The sequence below is a fragment of the Oncorhynchus clarkii genome, chromosome 1, assembly GCF_045791955.1.
Source record: "Oncorhynchus clarkii lewisi isolate Uvic-CL-2024 chromosome 1, UVic_Ocla_1.0, whole genome shotgun sequence".
Lineage (NCBI taxonomy): Eukaryota > Metazoa > Chordata > Actinopteri > Salmoniformes > Salmonidae > Oncorhynchus > Oncorhynchus clarkii.
In genome coordinates this window covers 87,756,312-87,773,309 of record NC_092147.1, presented here as the reverse complement: position 1 = coordinate 87,773,309, position 16,998 = coordinate 87,756,312, and the positions used below count along the sequence as shown (strand labels likewise).

The 16,998-nt window shown below is 40.1% G+C and overlaps 1 protein-coding gene across 1 annotated transcript in view; it reads right to left on the bottom strand.

Moving 5' to 3' along the window:
• Window positions 1-16,998, bottom strand: part of LOC139413674 (neutral amino acid transporter A-like) — a 44,038-nt gene that overhangs the window by 15,158 nt on the left and 11,882 nt on the right. The window contains exon 2 of the mRNA XM_071161329.1: window positions 12,930-12,972. Coding sequence (XP_071017430.1) covers window positions 12,930-12,972 — 43 coding nt within the window. The remainder of the gene's footprint in view (window positions 1-12,929; window positions 12,973-16,998) is intronic.

The following is a 16,998-nucleotide window of genomic DNA, read 5'->3' as shown; positions in this document are numbered from 1 at the left end:
TTTAAACAACAATTATTTGGAAGTACATGTATGTTAACAAAGCCATTCATAAACAAGTAACTAGCTAAATTAAAGTACTTAGGATCAAGTATTTATTGTCAGATGTATTAAGTGTTTACACCTGTGCAAGGTTTGCTCCAATGTTCTTCAGATCAGGTGGGAATGAAAGCTAAAACCATGAGTCATTTTTACATTCTAGCTCTATGATTGTGATCCTTCTGAACTCTACATGTTATACCCTTCAATAAATAACAGGGTAGCACCAGTACATGCAAACACTAAGCAGACGAGACCCTGTTTCAGATGTGTCTTTAGTTCCTGTGCTGATGATTGCCTGTTTCAGAAACGTGTCTTTAGTTCCTGTGCTGATGAATGCCTGTTTCAGAGATGTGTCTTTAGTTCCTGTGCTGCTGAATGCCTGTTTCAGAGATGTATTTAGTTCCTGTGCTGATGAATGTCTGTTTCAGAGATGTGTCTTTAGTTCCTGTGCTGATGAATGTCTGTTTCAGAGATGTATTTAGTTCCTGTGCTGATGAATGCCTGTTTCAGAGATGTGTCTTTAGTTCCTGTGCTGATGAATGCCTGTTTCAGATATGTTTCTTTAGTTCCTGTGCTGATGAATGCCTGTTTCAGATATGTTTTTTTTTAGTTCCTGTGCTGATGAATGCCTGTTTCAGAGATGTGTCTTTAGTTCCTGTGCTGATGAATGCCTGTTTCAGAGATGTGTCTTTAGTTCCTGTGCTGATGAATGCCTGTTTCAGAGATGTCTTTAGTTCATGTGCTGATGAATGCCCTTTTCAGATATGTATTTAGTTTCTGATAAAAAAAAAAGTTTTAAAAATAAGATTTTAGTAAGAACTGACTGTTCTTTATGGGGCCAGAGATCAGCAGAGCCACAAAGCAGCTTCAGAGCTGTGGTGGAGAGGACCTGGCAGGACCTGGCAACCAGAGACCAGCAGAGACACAAAGCAGCTTCAGAGCTGTGGTGGAGAGGACCTGGCAGGACCTGGCAACCAGAGACCAGCAGACAATGGCAGAGACACCTCTCCCTGTTCTCACACACACTCCTTTTTCCTCTCTGTCCATTGAGGCCCTGCGCTCTGAAAGATCTGGACCCCCACTGCTGTTCAGCTGGCCCCCTACCATTCGCCAAAACAACACACACACACCTTTTCCTCTCTGTCGATTGAGGCCCTGCACTCTGAAAGATCTGGACCCCCACTGCTGTTCAGCTGGCCCCCTACCATTCGCCCAAACACACACACACACACACCAATAGCACTGATGCCACTAGCCAGCCCAAACTGGTGAATATTAATGTTTATTTTAATGGCATAGAATGATCTTCTTGATTTATCTCTGAGCTAATTTACCGCCATGCGAAAGATACTTTTGTATATATAGTGTATGTGGACACCCCTTCAAATTAGTGGATTCAGCTATTTCAGCCACACCCATTGCTGACAGGTGTATAAAATCTAACACACAGACCTGCAATCTCCATAGACAAATATTGGCAGTAGAACGGCCTTACTGAAGAGCTCAGTGACTTTCAACGTGGCATCGTCATAGGATGCCACCTTTCCAACAAGTCAATTCTTCAAATTTCTGCCCTGCTAGAACTGCCCCAGTCAACTGTAAGTGCTGTGGTGAAGTGGAAACGTCTAGGAGCAACAACAGCTCAGCGACGAAGTGGTAGGCCACAAGCTCACAGAATGGGACCACCAAGTGCTGAAGCTCGCAGAGAGTAAAAATTGTCTGTCCTCGATTGCAACACTTACTTCCGAGTTCCAAGCGGCCTCTGGAAGCAACGTCAGCACAAGAACTGTTCGTCGAGAGCTTCATGAAATGGGTTTCCATGGCCGAGCAGCCGCACACAAGCCTAAGATTACCATGTGCAATGTCAAGCGGCTGGAGTGGTGTAAAGCTCACCGCCATTGGACTCTGGAGCAGTGGAAACACGTTCTCTGGAGTGATGAATCGCGCTTTACCATCTGGCAGTCAGACTAATCTGAGTTTGGCGGATGCCAAGAGAACACTACCTGCCCCAATGCATAGTATTGGTGGAGGAGGAATAATGGTCTGGGGCTGTTTTTCATGGTTCGGGCTAGGCCCCTTAGTTCCAGTGAAGGGAAATCTTAACGCTACAGCATACAATGACATTCTAGATTCTGTACTTCCAACTTTGTGGCAACAGTTTGGGGAATGCCCTTTCCTGTTTCAGCACGACAATGCCCTCATGCACAAAGCAAATTCAATAAAGAAATGGTTTGTTGAGATCGGTGTGGAAGAACTTGACTGGCCTGCACAGAGCCCTGACCTCAACCCCATCGAATGCCTTTGGGATGAATTGGAATGCTGACTGCGAGCCAGGCCTATTCGCCCAACATCAGTGCCCAACCTCACTAATGCTCTTGTGGCTGAATGGAAGCAAGTCCCCACACCAATTTTCCAACAACTAGTGGAAAGCATTCCCAGAAGAGTGCAGGCTGTTATAGCAGAAAAGGGGGGATCAACTCCATATTAATGCCTATGATTTTGGAATGAGATGTTTGACGAGCAGGTGTCCACATACTTTTGGTCGTGTAGTTTTTGGTGTTTTCTAAAAGAACTGTGTCCAAGTAGAATTTGTATTTATAATCCTGATTTCCTCTCTTGGAATATCATTATATTTGTTTTCTTTAGGTTAATGGTCAGAGCCCAGGTCTGACAGAACCTGTGATTAACGGTCAGAGCCCAGGTCTGACAGAACCTGTGATTAACGGTCAGAGCCCAGGTCTGACAGAACCTGTGGTTAACGGTCAGAGCCCAGGTCTGACAGAACCTGTGATTAACGGTCAGAGCCCAGGTCTGACAGAACCTGTGATTAACGGTCAGAGCCCAGGTCTGACAGAACCTGTGATTAACGGTCAGAGCCCAGGTCTGACAGAACCTGTGATTAACGGTCAGAGCCCAGGTCTGACAGAACCTGTGATTAACGGTCAGAGCCCAGGTCTAACAGAACCTGTGATTAACGGTCAGAGCCCAGGTCTGACAGAACCTGTGATTAACGGTCAGAGCCCAGGTCTGACAGAACCTGTGATTAACGGTCAGAGCCCAGGTCTGACAGAACCTGTGATTAACGGTCAGAGCCCAGGTCTGACAGAACCTGTGATTAACGGTCAGAGCCCAGGTCTGACAGAACCTGTGATTAACGGTCAGAGCCCAGGTCTGACAGAACCTGTGATTAACGGTCAGAGCCCAGGTCTGACAGAACCTGTGATTAACGGTCAGAGCCCAGGTCTAACAGAACCTGTGATTAACGGTCAGAGCCCAGGTCTGACAGAACCTGTGATTAACGGTCAGAGCCCAGGTCTGACAGAACCTGTGATTAACGGTCAGAGCCCAGGTCTGACAGAACCTGTGATTAACGGTCAGAGCCCAGGTCTGACAGAACCTGTGATTAACGGTCAGAGCCCAGGTCTGACAGAACCTGTGATTAACGGTCAGAGCCCAGGTCTGACAGAACCTGTGATTAACGGTCAGAGCCCAGGTCTAACAGAACCTGTGATTAACGGTCAGAGCCCAGGTCTGACAGAACCTGTGATTAACTGTCAGAGCCCAGGTCTAACAGAACCTGTGATTAACGGTCAGAGCCCAGGTCTGACAGAATCTGTGATTAACGGTCAGAGCCCAGGTCTGACAGAACCTGTGATTAACTGTCAGAGCCCAGGTCTAACAGAACCTGTGATTAACGGTCAGAGCCCAGGTCTGACAGAACCTGTGATTAACGGTCAGAGCCCAGGTCTGACAGAACCTGTGATTAACGGTCAGAGCCCAGGTCTGACAGAACCGTCTGACAGAACCTGTGATTAACGGTCAGAGCCCAGGTCTGACAGAACCTGTGATTAACGGTCAGAGCCCAGGTCTGACAGAACCTGTGATTAACGGTCAGAGCCCAGGTCTGATTAACGGTCAGAGCCCAGGTCTGACAAAACCTGTGATTAACGGTCAGAGCCCAGGTCCACCTCTCTGTTACCCCCCCCCCCCCCCCCTTACTCCACCACATCCCATCTGCCTGACGCTACTTTGGGGTCTAATTCTCTGGGTAGTCAGTCTGCCTCCTTAGCCTGTCACTCCGGCGGTTTGTCCTATGTTGGCTGACATAGTTTGTGGAAGTGGGGGCCTCCAGACTTAATTTAATTAAGTCTATCCCACACCAAAAGAGAGGGGAGTTGGTTTAACCATGATGTAGTACTACAGTAGATGACAACAGGTTTAACCATGATGTAATACTACAGTAGATGGTGACAACAGGTTTTACCATGATGTAATACTACAGTAGATGGTGACAACAGGTTTAACCATGATGTAATACTACAGTAGATGATGACAACAGGTTTAACCATGATGTAGTACTACAGTAGATGGTGACAACAGGTTTAACCATGATGTAGTACTACAGTAGATGACAACAGGTTTAACCATGATGTAATACTACAGTAGATGACAACAGGTTTAACCATGATGTAGTACTACAGTAGATGACAACAGGTTTTACCATGATGTAGTACTACAGTAGATGACAACAGGTTTAACCATGATGTAATACTACAGTAGATGGTGACAACAGGTTTAACCATGATGTAATACTACAGTAGATGACAACAGGTTTAACCATGATGTAATACTACAGTAGATGACAACAGGTTTAACCATGATGTAGTACTACAGTAGATGACAACAGGTTTAACCATGATGTAGTACTACAGTAGATGACAACAGGTTTTACCATGATGTAGTACTACAGTAGATGACAACAGGTTTAACCATGATGTAATACTACAGTAGATGGTGACAACAGGTTTAACCATGATGTAATACTACAGTAGATGACAACAGGTTTAACCATGATGTAATACTACAGTAGATGACAACAGGGTTTAACCATGATGTAATACTACAGTAGATGACAACAGGTTTAACCATGATGTAATACTACAGTAGATGACAACAGGTTTTACCATGATGTAGTACTACAGTAGATGACAACAGGTTTAACCATGATGTAGTACTACAGTAGATGACAACAGGTTTAACCATGATGTAGTACTACAGTAGATGATGACAACAGGTTTAACCATGATGTAATACTACAGTAGATGGTGACAACAGGTTTAACCATGATGTAATACTACAGTAGATGACAACAGGTTTAACCATGATGTAATACTACAGTAGATGACAACAGGGTTTAACCATGATGTAATACTACAGTAGATGACAACAGGTTTAACCATGATGTAATACTACAGTAGATGGTGACAACAGGTTTAACCATGATGTAATACTACAGTAGATGACAACAGGTTTAACCATGATGTAATACTACAGTAGATGACAACAGGTTTAACCATGATGTAATACTACAGTAGATGACAACAGGTTTAACCATGATGTAATACTACAGTAGATGGTGACAACAGGTTTAACCATGATGTAATACTACAGTAGATGACAACAGGTTTAACCATGATGTAATACTACAGTAGATGGTGACAACAGGTTTAACCATGATGTAATACTACAGTAGATGACAACAGGTTTAACCATGATGTAATACTACAGTAGATGACAACAGGTTTAACCATGATGTAATACTACAGTAGATGACAACAGGTTTAACCATGATGTAATACTACAGTAGATGACAACAGGTTTAACCATGATGTAATACTACAGTAGATGACAACAGGTTTAACCATGATGTAATACTACAGTAGATGACAACAGGGTTTAACCATGATGTAATACTACAGTAGATGACAACAGGTTTAACCATGATGTAATACTACAGTAGATGACAACAGGTTTAACCATGATGTAGTACTACAGTAGATGATGACAGGTTTAACCATGATGTAGTACTACAGTAGATGACAACAGGTTTAACCATGATGTAATACTACAGTAGATGACAACAGGTTTAACCATGATGTAATACTACAGTAGATGACAACAGGTTTAACCATGATGTAATACTACAGTAGATGGTGACAACAGGTTTAACCATGATGTAATACTACAGTAGATGACAACAGGTTTAACCATGATGTAGTACTACAGTAGATGACAACAGGTTTAACCATGATGTAGTACTACAGTAGATGACAACAGGTTTAACCATGATGTAATACTACAGTAGATGGTGACAACAGGTTTAACCATGATGTAATACTACAGTAGATGGTGACAACAGGTTTAACCATGATGTAGTACTACAGTAGATGATGACAACAGGTTTAACCATGATGTAATACTACAGTAGATGGTGACAACAGGTTTAACCATGATGTAATACTACAGTAGATGACAACAGGTTTAACCATGATGTAGTACTACAGTAGATGACAACAGGTTTAACCATGATGTAATACTACAGTAGATGACAACAGGTTTAACCATGATGTAATACTACAGTAGATGACAACAGGTTTAACCATGATGTAGTACTACAGTAGATGACAACAGGTTTAACCATAATGTAATACTACAGTAGATGATGACAACAGGTTTAACCATGATGTAAAACTACAGTAGATGACAACAACAGGTTTAACCATGATGTAATACTACAGTAGATGACAACAGGTTTAACCATGATGTAATACTACAGTAGATGACAACAACAGGTTTAACCATGATGTAATACTACAGTAGATTACAACAGGTTTAACCATGATGTAATACTACAGTAGATGGTGACAACAGGTTTAACCATGATGTAATACTACAGTAGATGGTGACAACAGGTTTAACCATGATGTAATACTACAGTAGATGACAACAGGTTTAACCATGATGTAATACTACAGTAGATTACAACAGGTTTAACCATGATGTAATACTACAGTAGATGACAACAACAGGTTTAACCATGATGTAATACTACAGTAGGTGACAACAGGTTTAACCATGATGTAATACTACAGTAGATGGTGACAACAGGTTTAACCATGATGTAATACTACAGTAGATGGTGACAACAGGTTTAACCATGATGTAATACTACAGTAGATGACAACAGGTTTAACCATGATGTAATACTACAGTAGATTACAACAGGTTTAACCATGATGTAATACTACAGTAGATGACAACAGGTTTAACCATGATGTAATACTACAGTAGATGGTGACAACAGGTTTTACCATGATGTAATACTACAGTAGATGACAACAGGTTTAACCATGATGTAATACTACAGTAGATGACAACAGGTTTAACCATGATGTAATACTACAGTAGATGACAACAGGTTTAACCATGATGTAATACTACAGTAGATGGTGACAACAGGTTTTACCATGATGTAATACTACAGTAGATGACAACAGGTTTAACCATGATGTAATACTACAGTAGATGACAACAGGTTTAACCATGATGTAATACTACAGTAGATGACAACAGGTTTAACCATGATGTAGTACTACAGTAGATGACAACAGGGTTTAACCATGATGTAATACTACAGTAGGTGACAACAGGTTTAACCATGATGTAATACTACAGTAGATGACAACAGGTTTAACCATGATGTAGTACTATAGTAGATGACAACAGGGTTTAACCATGATGTAATACTACAGTAGGTGACAACAGGTTTAACCATGATGTAATACTACAGTAGATGACAACAGGTTTTACCATGATGTAATACTACAGTAGATGGTGACAACAGGTTTAACCATGATGTAATACTACAGTAGATGGTGACAACAGGTTTTACCATGATGTAATACTACAGTAGATGACAACAGGTTTAACCATGATGTAATACTACAGTAGATGACAACAGGGTTTACCATGATGTAATACTACAGTAGATGACAACAGGTTTAACCATGATGTAATACTACAGTAGATGACAACAGGTTTTACCATGATGTAATACTACAGTAGATGACAACGGGTTTAACCATGATGTAGTACTATAGTAGATGGTGACAACAGGGTTTATCATGATGTAATACTACAGTAGATGGTGACAACAGGTTTAACCATGATGTAGTACTACAGTAGATGACAACAGGTTTAACCATGATGTAATACTACAGTAGATGACAACAGGTTTAACCATGATGTAATACTACAGTAGATGACAACAGGTTTAACCATGATGTAATACTACAGTAGATGACAACAGGTTTAACCATGATGTAATACTACAGTAGATGACAACAGGTTTAACCATGATGTAGTACTACAGTAGATGACAACAGGTTTAACCATGATGTAATACTACAGTAGATGACAACAGGTTTAACCATGATGTAGTACTACAGTAGATGACAACAGGTTTTACCATGATGTAATACTATAGTAGATGACAACAGGTTTAACCATGATGTAATACTACAGTAGATGACAACAGGTTTAACCATGATGTAATACTACAGTAGATGGTGACAACAGGTTTAACCATGATGTAATACTATAGAAGGTGACAACAGGTTTAACCATGATGTAATACTACAGTAGATGACAACAGGTTTAACCATGATGTAGTACTACAGTAAATGATGACAACAGGTTTAACCATGATGTAGTACTACAGTAGATGATGACAACAGGTTTAACCATGATGTAATACTACAGTAGATGACAACAGGTTTAACCATGATGTAATACTACCGTAGATGGTGACAACAGGTTTACCATGATGTAATACTACAGTAGATGATGACAGGTTTAACCATGATGTAGTACTACAGTAGATGACAACAGGGTTTAACCATGATGTAATACTACAGTAGATGACAACAGGTTTAACCATGATGTAATACTACAGTAGATGACAACAGGTTTAACCATGATGTAATACTACAGTAGATGACAACAGGTTTAACCATGATGTAATACTACAGTAGATGACAACAACAGGTTTAACCATGATGTAATACTACAGTAGATGACAACAGGTTTAACCATGATGTAATACTACAGTAGATGACAACAGGTTTAACCATGATGTAATACTACAGTAGATGACAACAGGTTTAACCATGATGTAATACTACAGTAGATGGTGACAACAGGTTTAACCATGATGTAGTACTACAGTAGATGACAACAGGTTTAACCATGATGTAATACTACAGTAGATGGTGACAACAGGTTTAACCATGATGTAATACTACAGTAGATGACAACAGGTTTAACCATGATGTAATACTACAGTAGATGACAACAGGTTTAACCATGATGTAATACTACAGTAGATGACAACAGGTTTAACCATGATGTAATACTACAGTAGATGGTGACAACAGGTTTAACCATGATGTAATACTACAGTAGGTGACAACAGGTTTAACCATGATGTAATACTACAGTAGATGACAACAGGTTTAACCATGATGTAGTACTACAGTAGATGATGACAACAGGTTTAACCATGATGTAGTACTACAGTAGATGATGACAACAGGTTTAACCATGATGTAGTACTACAGTAGATGATGACAACAGGTTTAACCATGATGTAATACTACAGTAGATGACAACAGGTTTAACCATGATGTAATACTACAGTAGATGATGACAACAGGTTTAACCATGATGTAATACTACAGTAGGTGACAACAGGTTTACCATGATGTAATACTACAGTAGATGACAACAGGTTTAACCATGATGTAATACTACAGTAGATGACAACAGGTTTAACCATGATGTAATACTACAGTAGATGACAACAGGTTTAACCATGATGTAATACTACAGTAGATGACAACAGGTTTAACCATGATGTAATACTACAGTAGATGACAACAGGTTTAACCATGATGTAATACTACAGTAGATGACAACAGGTTTAACCATGATGTAATACTACAGTAGATGGTGACAACAGGTTTTATCATGATGTAGTACTACAGTAGATGACAACAGGTTTAACCATGATGTAATACTACAGTAGATGACAACAGGGTTTAACCATGATGTAATACTACAGTAGATGACAACAGGTTTAACCATGATGTAGTACTACAGTAGATGACAACAGGTTTAACCATGATGTAGTACTACAGTAGATGACAACAGGTTTAACCATGATGTAGTACTACAGTAGATGACAACAGGTTTAACCATGATGTAATACTACAGTAGGTGACAACAGGTTTACCATGATGTAATACTACAGTAGATGACAACAGGTTTAACCATGATGTAATACTACAGTAGATGACAACAGGTTTAACCATGATGTAATACTACAGTAGATGACAACAGGTTTAACCATGATGTAATACTACAGTAGATGACAACAGGTTTAACCATGATGTAATACTACAGTAGATGGTGACAACAGGTTTTACCATGATGTAGTACTACAGTAGATGACAACAGGTTTAACCATGATGTAGTACTACAGTAGATGACAACAGGTTTAACCATGATGTAATACTACAGTAGATGACAACAGGTTTAACCATGATGTAATACTACAGTAGATGGTGACAACAGGTTTAACCATGATGTAATACTACAGTAGATGACAACAGGTTTAACCATGATGTAATACTACAGTAGATGACAACAGGTTTAACCATGATGTAATACTACAGTAGATGGTGACAACAGGTTTTACCATGATGTAGTACTACAGTAGATGACAACAGGTTTAACCATGATGTAATACTACAGTAGATGACAACAGGTTTAACCATGATGTAATACTACAGTAGATGATGACAACAGGTTTAACCATGATGTAATACTATAGTAGATGGTGACAACAGGTTTAACCATGATGTAATACTACAGTAGATGACAACAGGTTTAACCATGATGTAGTACTACAGTAGATGACAACAGGTTTAACCATGATGTAATACTACAGTAGATGACAACAGGTTTAACCATGATGTAGTACTACAGTAGATGGTGACAACAGGTTTAACCATGATGTAATACTACAGTAGATGGTGACAACAGGTTTAACCATGATGTAATACTACAGTAGATGGTGACAACAGGTTTAACCATGATGTAATACTACAGTAGATTACAACAGGTTTAACCATGATGTAATACTACAGTAGATGACAACAGGTTTTACCATGATGTAATACTACAGTAGATGACAACAGGTTTAACCATGATGTAATACTACAGTAGATGACAACAGGTTTAACCATGATGTAATACTACAGTAGATGACAACAGGTTTAACCATGATGTAATACTACAGTAGATGACAACAGGTTTAACCATGATGTAATACTACAGTAGATGACAACAGGTTTAACCATGATGTAATACTACAGTAGATGACAACAGGTTTAACCATGATGTAATACTACAGTAGATGACAACAGGTTTAACCATGATGTAATACTACAGTAGATGACAACAGGTTTAACCATGATGTAGTACTACAGTAGATGGTGACAACAGGTTTAACCATGATGTAGTACTACAGTAGATGACAACAGGTTTAACCATGATGTAATACTACAGTAGATGACAACAGGTTTAACCATGATGTAATACTACAGTAGATGACAACAACAGGTTTAACCATGATGTAATACTACAGTAGATGACAACAGGTTTAACCATGATGTAGTACTACAGTAGATGACAACAGGTTTAACCATGATGTAATACTATAGTAGATGACAACAGGTTTAACCATGATGTAATACTACAGTAGATGACAACAGGTTTAACCATGATGTAATACTACAGTAGATGACAACAGGTTTAACCATGATGTAATACTACAGTAGATGACAACAGGTTTAACCATGATGTAATACTACAGTAGATGACAACAGGTTTAACCATGATGTAGTACTACAGTAGATGACAACAGGTTTAACCATGATGTAATACTACAGTAGATGACAACAGGTTTAACCATGATGTAATACTACAGTAGATGACAACAGGTTTAACCATGATGTAATACTATAGTAGATGATGACAACAGGTTTAACCATGATGTAGTACTACAGTAGATGACAACAGGTTAAACCATGATGTAATACTACAGTAGATGACAACAGGTTTAACCATGATGTAATACTACAGTAGATGACAACAGGTTTAACCATGATGTAATACTACAGTAGATGGTGACAGGTTTATTAAAACTGAATTATAGTAATGATTAATTGTTCTTGGTGTTGTTTTGTTGTTTGGTATCAGTAATATGAATGAAAAGGCATTACATGGATGTCATTTCTCATTCCTGGCCTGCTGATGATTATTATTGTGTGTGTGTGTGTGTGTGTGTGTGTGTGTGTGTGTGTGTGTGTGTGTGTGTGTGTGTGTGTGTGTGTGTGTGTGTGTGTGTGTGTGTGTGTGTTTGTGGTCTTGTTCTTCTCTATCCTCGTGGGGACCTGAAATCCCTAAATGTCCCCATGAGAACATGGATAAAAGGACACATTTGCGTGTGTGTGTGTGTTCCTCCCCAAAAATTGAACCCTCCTGACCCTCTTTTAGCCTTAATAGACAGACACTCACACAGTTCCAGGAAATGGTACCGGGCAGCCACTGGGCACATTAAAGAGCAACGAGGCGAGACAGGTTGCTAGGCTGTTTGGAATGGAATCACCTCACTATGGTAACGGTTGGTGAAAGGAAGATGAGAGGTGCTAAGACGAGAGGGAGAGCAGAACTCTCTTTATTCTGAGTCTCTTCCTTAATGACCTTATATAGACTTTCAACGCTAAGGAAAGGATTTATGGTATATATATGAAGAGGTGAGCATAGGACACTATGTGTGTGTGTGAGAGAGACAGAGGTGGAGAGAGAGAGAGAGAGTGATGAAGAGAGAAAGAAAGTTAGAGACAGAGAGGGGAGAGAGACTGATCGGTAGAGAGAGAGAGGAGAGAAAGATGACGAGGGGTGAAGAGAGAGATAGATATACTTACAGAACGGAATGCTGCAGCCACAAGGTTAGCTGGGAACAAATTCCTGCAGAGGAAGACAAGATAAACAGTTGTTTCATTAATGTGTTAGGCTTGAACCAGGGGTACATCATAATAATATCCCCTGTCTCCTGAAGTGTGCACTTGCTCACTACTTCCCACAAATCTTGAAGCATTGGATTGGTGGAGGCATAGATAAGTGGGAGTTACCTTCATATTTCTTAAACCAGTAATCTCCTTGTGAATGATTTTTTAAATGTTTTTATTTAACCTTTATTTAACTTGGCAAGTCAAGTTAAGAACCAATTCGTATTTACAATGACGGCTTACCGGGGAACTGTGGGTTAACTGCCTTGTTCGGGGGCAGAACGACAGATTTTTACCTTGTCAGCTCGGGGATTCTATACAGCAACCTTTCGGTTACTAGTCCAACGCTCTAACCAGTAGTGGTTAGAAGTGAACAAATGAACACTTTGAGGCAGGAGACATACTTGGGACAAAGCCCCTCTCTCTGGTTCATCAGTAACACAACAGAAAACTGTTTAGCCACTACAAAGCAAGCCTTACAGGATGAATAACCACAGAATCTGCGTGAATTCACGACTTCAATCCCGTTTTTCTCTGATTACATAATATTAATGAAAGCAGAGGTTAAGAAACACATTCAATGTTTAAATCAATTGTTCAATGAGGCCATGGAATTTATTGACCAATGGCATTTATTGAACTTATAAACCAACATCTCTTAAAGGAGAAGTTGACCAAAATCCAGGGACTCCCAAGTGATTCCATAGATTGAAACTAGTTCAGTGGAGTTGGCCCTCTCCCCCTCCCCCTCTCTCCCTCTACTGGAGAACTGAAACAGCTGCGGGTCACGTGACTAGTGACGTTGCTGGCTCTGGTCCGTTGTCAATGAATGCATAAATACGAAAACTATGGACAAATTCATTATTTTATTGAAAGTGTACACATTAGCTAATTTTGTCAAAATTACTAGCGGTTTTGAATCAGGAAATGTGTACTTTTCTACCTAAGTGATTATTTTAGATAATATTTTATGTAGCCGACTGCCATAGCAGACTGAGATACGTAACGACTGACAACAGAGCAGAGTAAGGCCGGCATCCAGCATGACCCGTTTCTGCAGCTGTCTCAGTTCTGCACTCCAGGGGAGACAGAGGAGGAAAGGGCAAACTTCACTGAACTACAGAGGTTTCAATGTATGGAATCACTTGGCAGTTCCTGGATTTTTTGTGAACTTCTCCTTTAATTTACCCACATAGTTAAACTACATAATGCTGGGGTGCAACACATAGTTAAACTACATTATGCTGGGGTGCATCACTACCCACATAGTTAAACTACATTATGCTGGGGTGCAGCACTACCCACATAGTTAAACTACATAATGCTGGGGTGCAACACATAGTTAAACTACATAATGCTGGGGTGGTTCACTACCCACATAGTTAAACTACATAATGCTGGGGTGCAACACATAGTTAAACTACATAATGCTGGGGTGGTTCACTACCCACATAGTTAAACTACATAATGCTGGGGTGGTTCACTACCCACATAGTTAAACTACATAATGCTGGGGTGCAGCACTACCCACATAGTTAAACTACATAATGCTGGGGTGGTTCACTACCCACATAGTTAAACTACATAATGCTGGGGTGGTTCACTACCCACATAGTTAAACTACATAATGCTGGGTGCAACACATAGTTAAACTACATAATGCTGGGGTGCAGCACTACCCACATAGTTAAACTACATAATGCTGGGGTGGTTCACTACCCACATAGTTAAACTACATAATGATGGGGTGCAACACATAGTTAAACTACATAATGCTGGGGTGGTTCACTACCCACATAGTTAAACTACATAATGCTGGGGTGGTTCACTACCCACATAGTTAAACTACATAATGCTGGGGTGGTTCACTACCCACATAGTTAAACTACATAATGCAGGGGTGGTTCACTACCCACATAGTTAAACTACATAATGCTGGGGTGGTTCACTACCCACATAGTTAAACTACATAATGCTGGGGTGGTTCACTACCCACATAGTTAAACTACATAATGCTGGGGTGGTTCACTACCCACATAGTTAAACTACATAATGCTGGGTGCAACACATAGTTAAACTACATAATGCTGGGGTGCAACACTACCCACATTGTTAAACTACATAATGCTGGGGTGGTTCACTACCCACATAGTTAAACCACATAATGCTGGGGTGCATCACTACCCACATTGTTAAACTACATAATGCTGGGGTGGTTCACTACCCACATTGTTAAACTACATAATGCTGGGGTGGTTCACTACCCACATAGTTAAACCACATAATGCTGGGGAGCATCACTACCCACATTGTTAAACTACATAATGCTGGGGTGGTTCACTACCCACATAGTTAAACTACATAATGCTGGGGTGGTTCACTACCCACATAGTTAAACTACATAATGCTGGGTGCAACACATAGTTAAACTACATAATGCTGGGGTGGTTCACTACCCACATAGTTAAACTACATAATGCTGGGTGCAACACATAGTTAAACTACATAATGCTGGGTGCAACACATAGTTAAACTACATAATGCTGGGGTGCAACACATAGTTAAACTACATTATGCTGGGGTGCAACACATAGTTAAACTACATTATGCTGGGGTGCATCACTACCCACATAGTTAAACTACATTATGCTGGGGTGCAGCACTACCCACATAGTTAAACTACATAATGCTGGGGTGCAACACATAGTTAAACTACATAATGCTGGGGTGGTTCACTACCCACATAGTTAAACTACATAATGCTGGGGTGCAACACATAGTTAAACTACATAATGCTGGGGTGGTTCACTACCCACATAGTTAAACTACATAATGCTGGGGTGGTTCACTACCCACATAGTTAAACTACATAATGCTGGGGTGCAGCACTACCCACATAGTTAAACTACATAATGCTGGGGTGGTTCACTACCCACATAGTTAAACTACATAATGCTGGGGTGGTTCACTACCCACATAGTTAAACTACATAATGCTGGGTGCAACACATAGTTAAACTACATAATGCTGGGGTGCAGCACTACCCACATAGTTAAACTACATAATGCTGGGGTGGTTCACTACCCACATAGTTAAACTACATAATGATGGGGTGCAACACATAGTTAAACTACATAATGCTGGGGTGGTTCACTACCCACATAGTTAAACTACATAATGCTGGGGTGGTTCACTACCCACATAGTTAAACTACATAATGCTGGGGTGGTTCACTACCCACATAGTTAAACTACATAATGCAGGGGTGGTTCACTACCCACATAGTTAAACTACATAATGCTGGGGTGGTTCACTACCCACATAGTTAAACTACATAATGCTGGGGTGGTTCACTACCCACATAGTTAAACTACATAATGCTGGGGTGGTTCACTACCCACATAGTTAAACTACATAATGCTGGGTGCAACACATAGTTAAACTACATAATGCTGGGGTGCAACACTACCCACATTGTTAAACTACATAATGCTGGGGTGGTTCACTACCCACATAGTTAAACCACATAATGCTGGGGTGCATCACTACCCACATTGTTAAACTACATAATGCTGGGGTGGTTCACTACCCACATTGTTAAACTACATAATGCTGGGGTGGTTCACTACCCACATAGTTAAACCACATAATGCTGGGGTGCATCACTACCCACATTGTTAAACTACATAATGCTGGGGTGGTTCACTACCCACATAGTTAAACTACATAATGCTGGGGTGGTTCACTACCCACATAGTTAAACTACATAATGCTGGGTGCAACACATAGTTAAACTACATAATGCTGGGGTGGTTCACTACCCACATAGTTAAACTACATAATGCTGGGTGCAACACATAGTTAAACTACATAATGCTGGGTGCAACACATAGTTAAACTACATAATGCTGGGGTGCAACACATAGTTAAACTACATAATGCTGGGGTGGTTCACTACCCACATAGTTAAACTACATAATGCTGG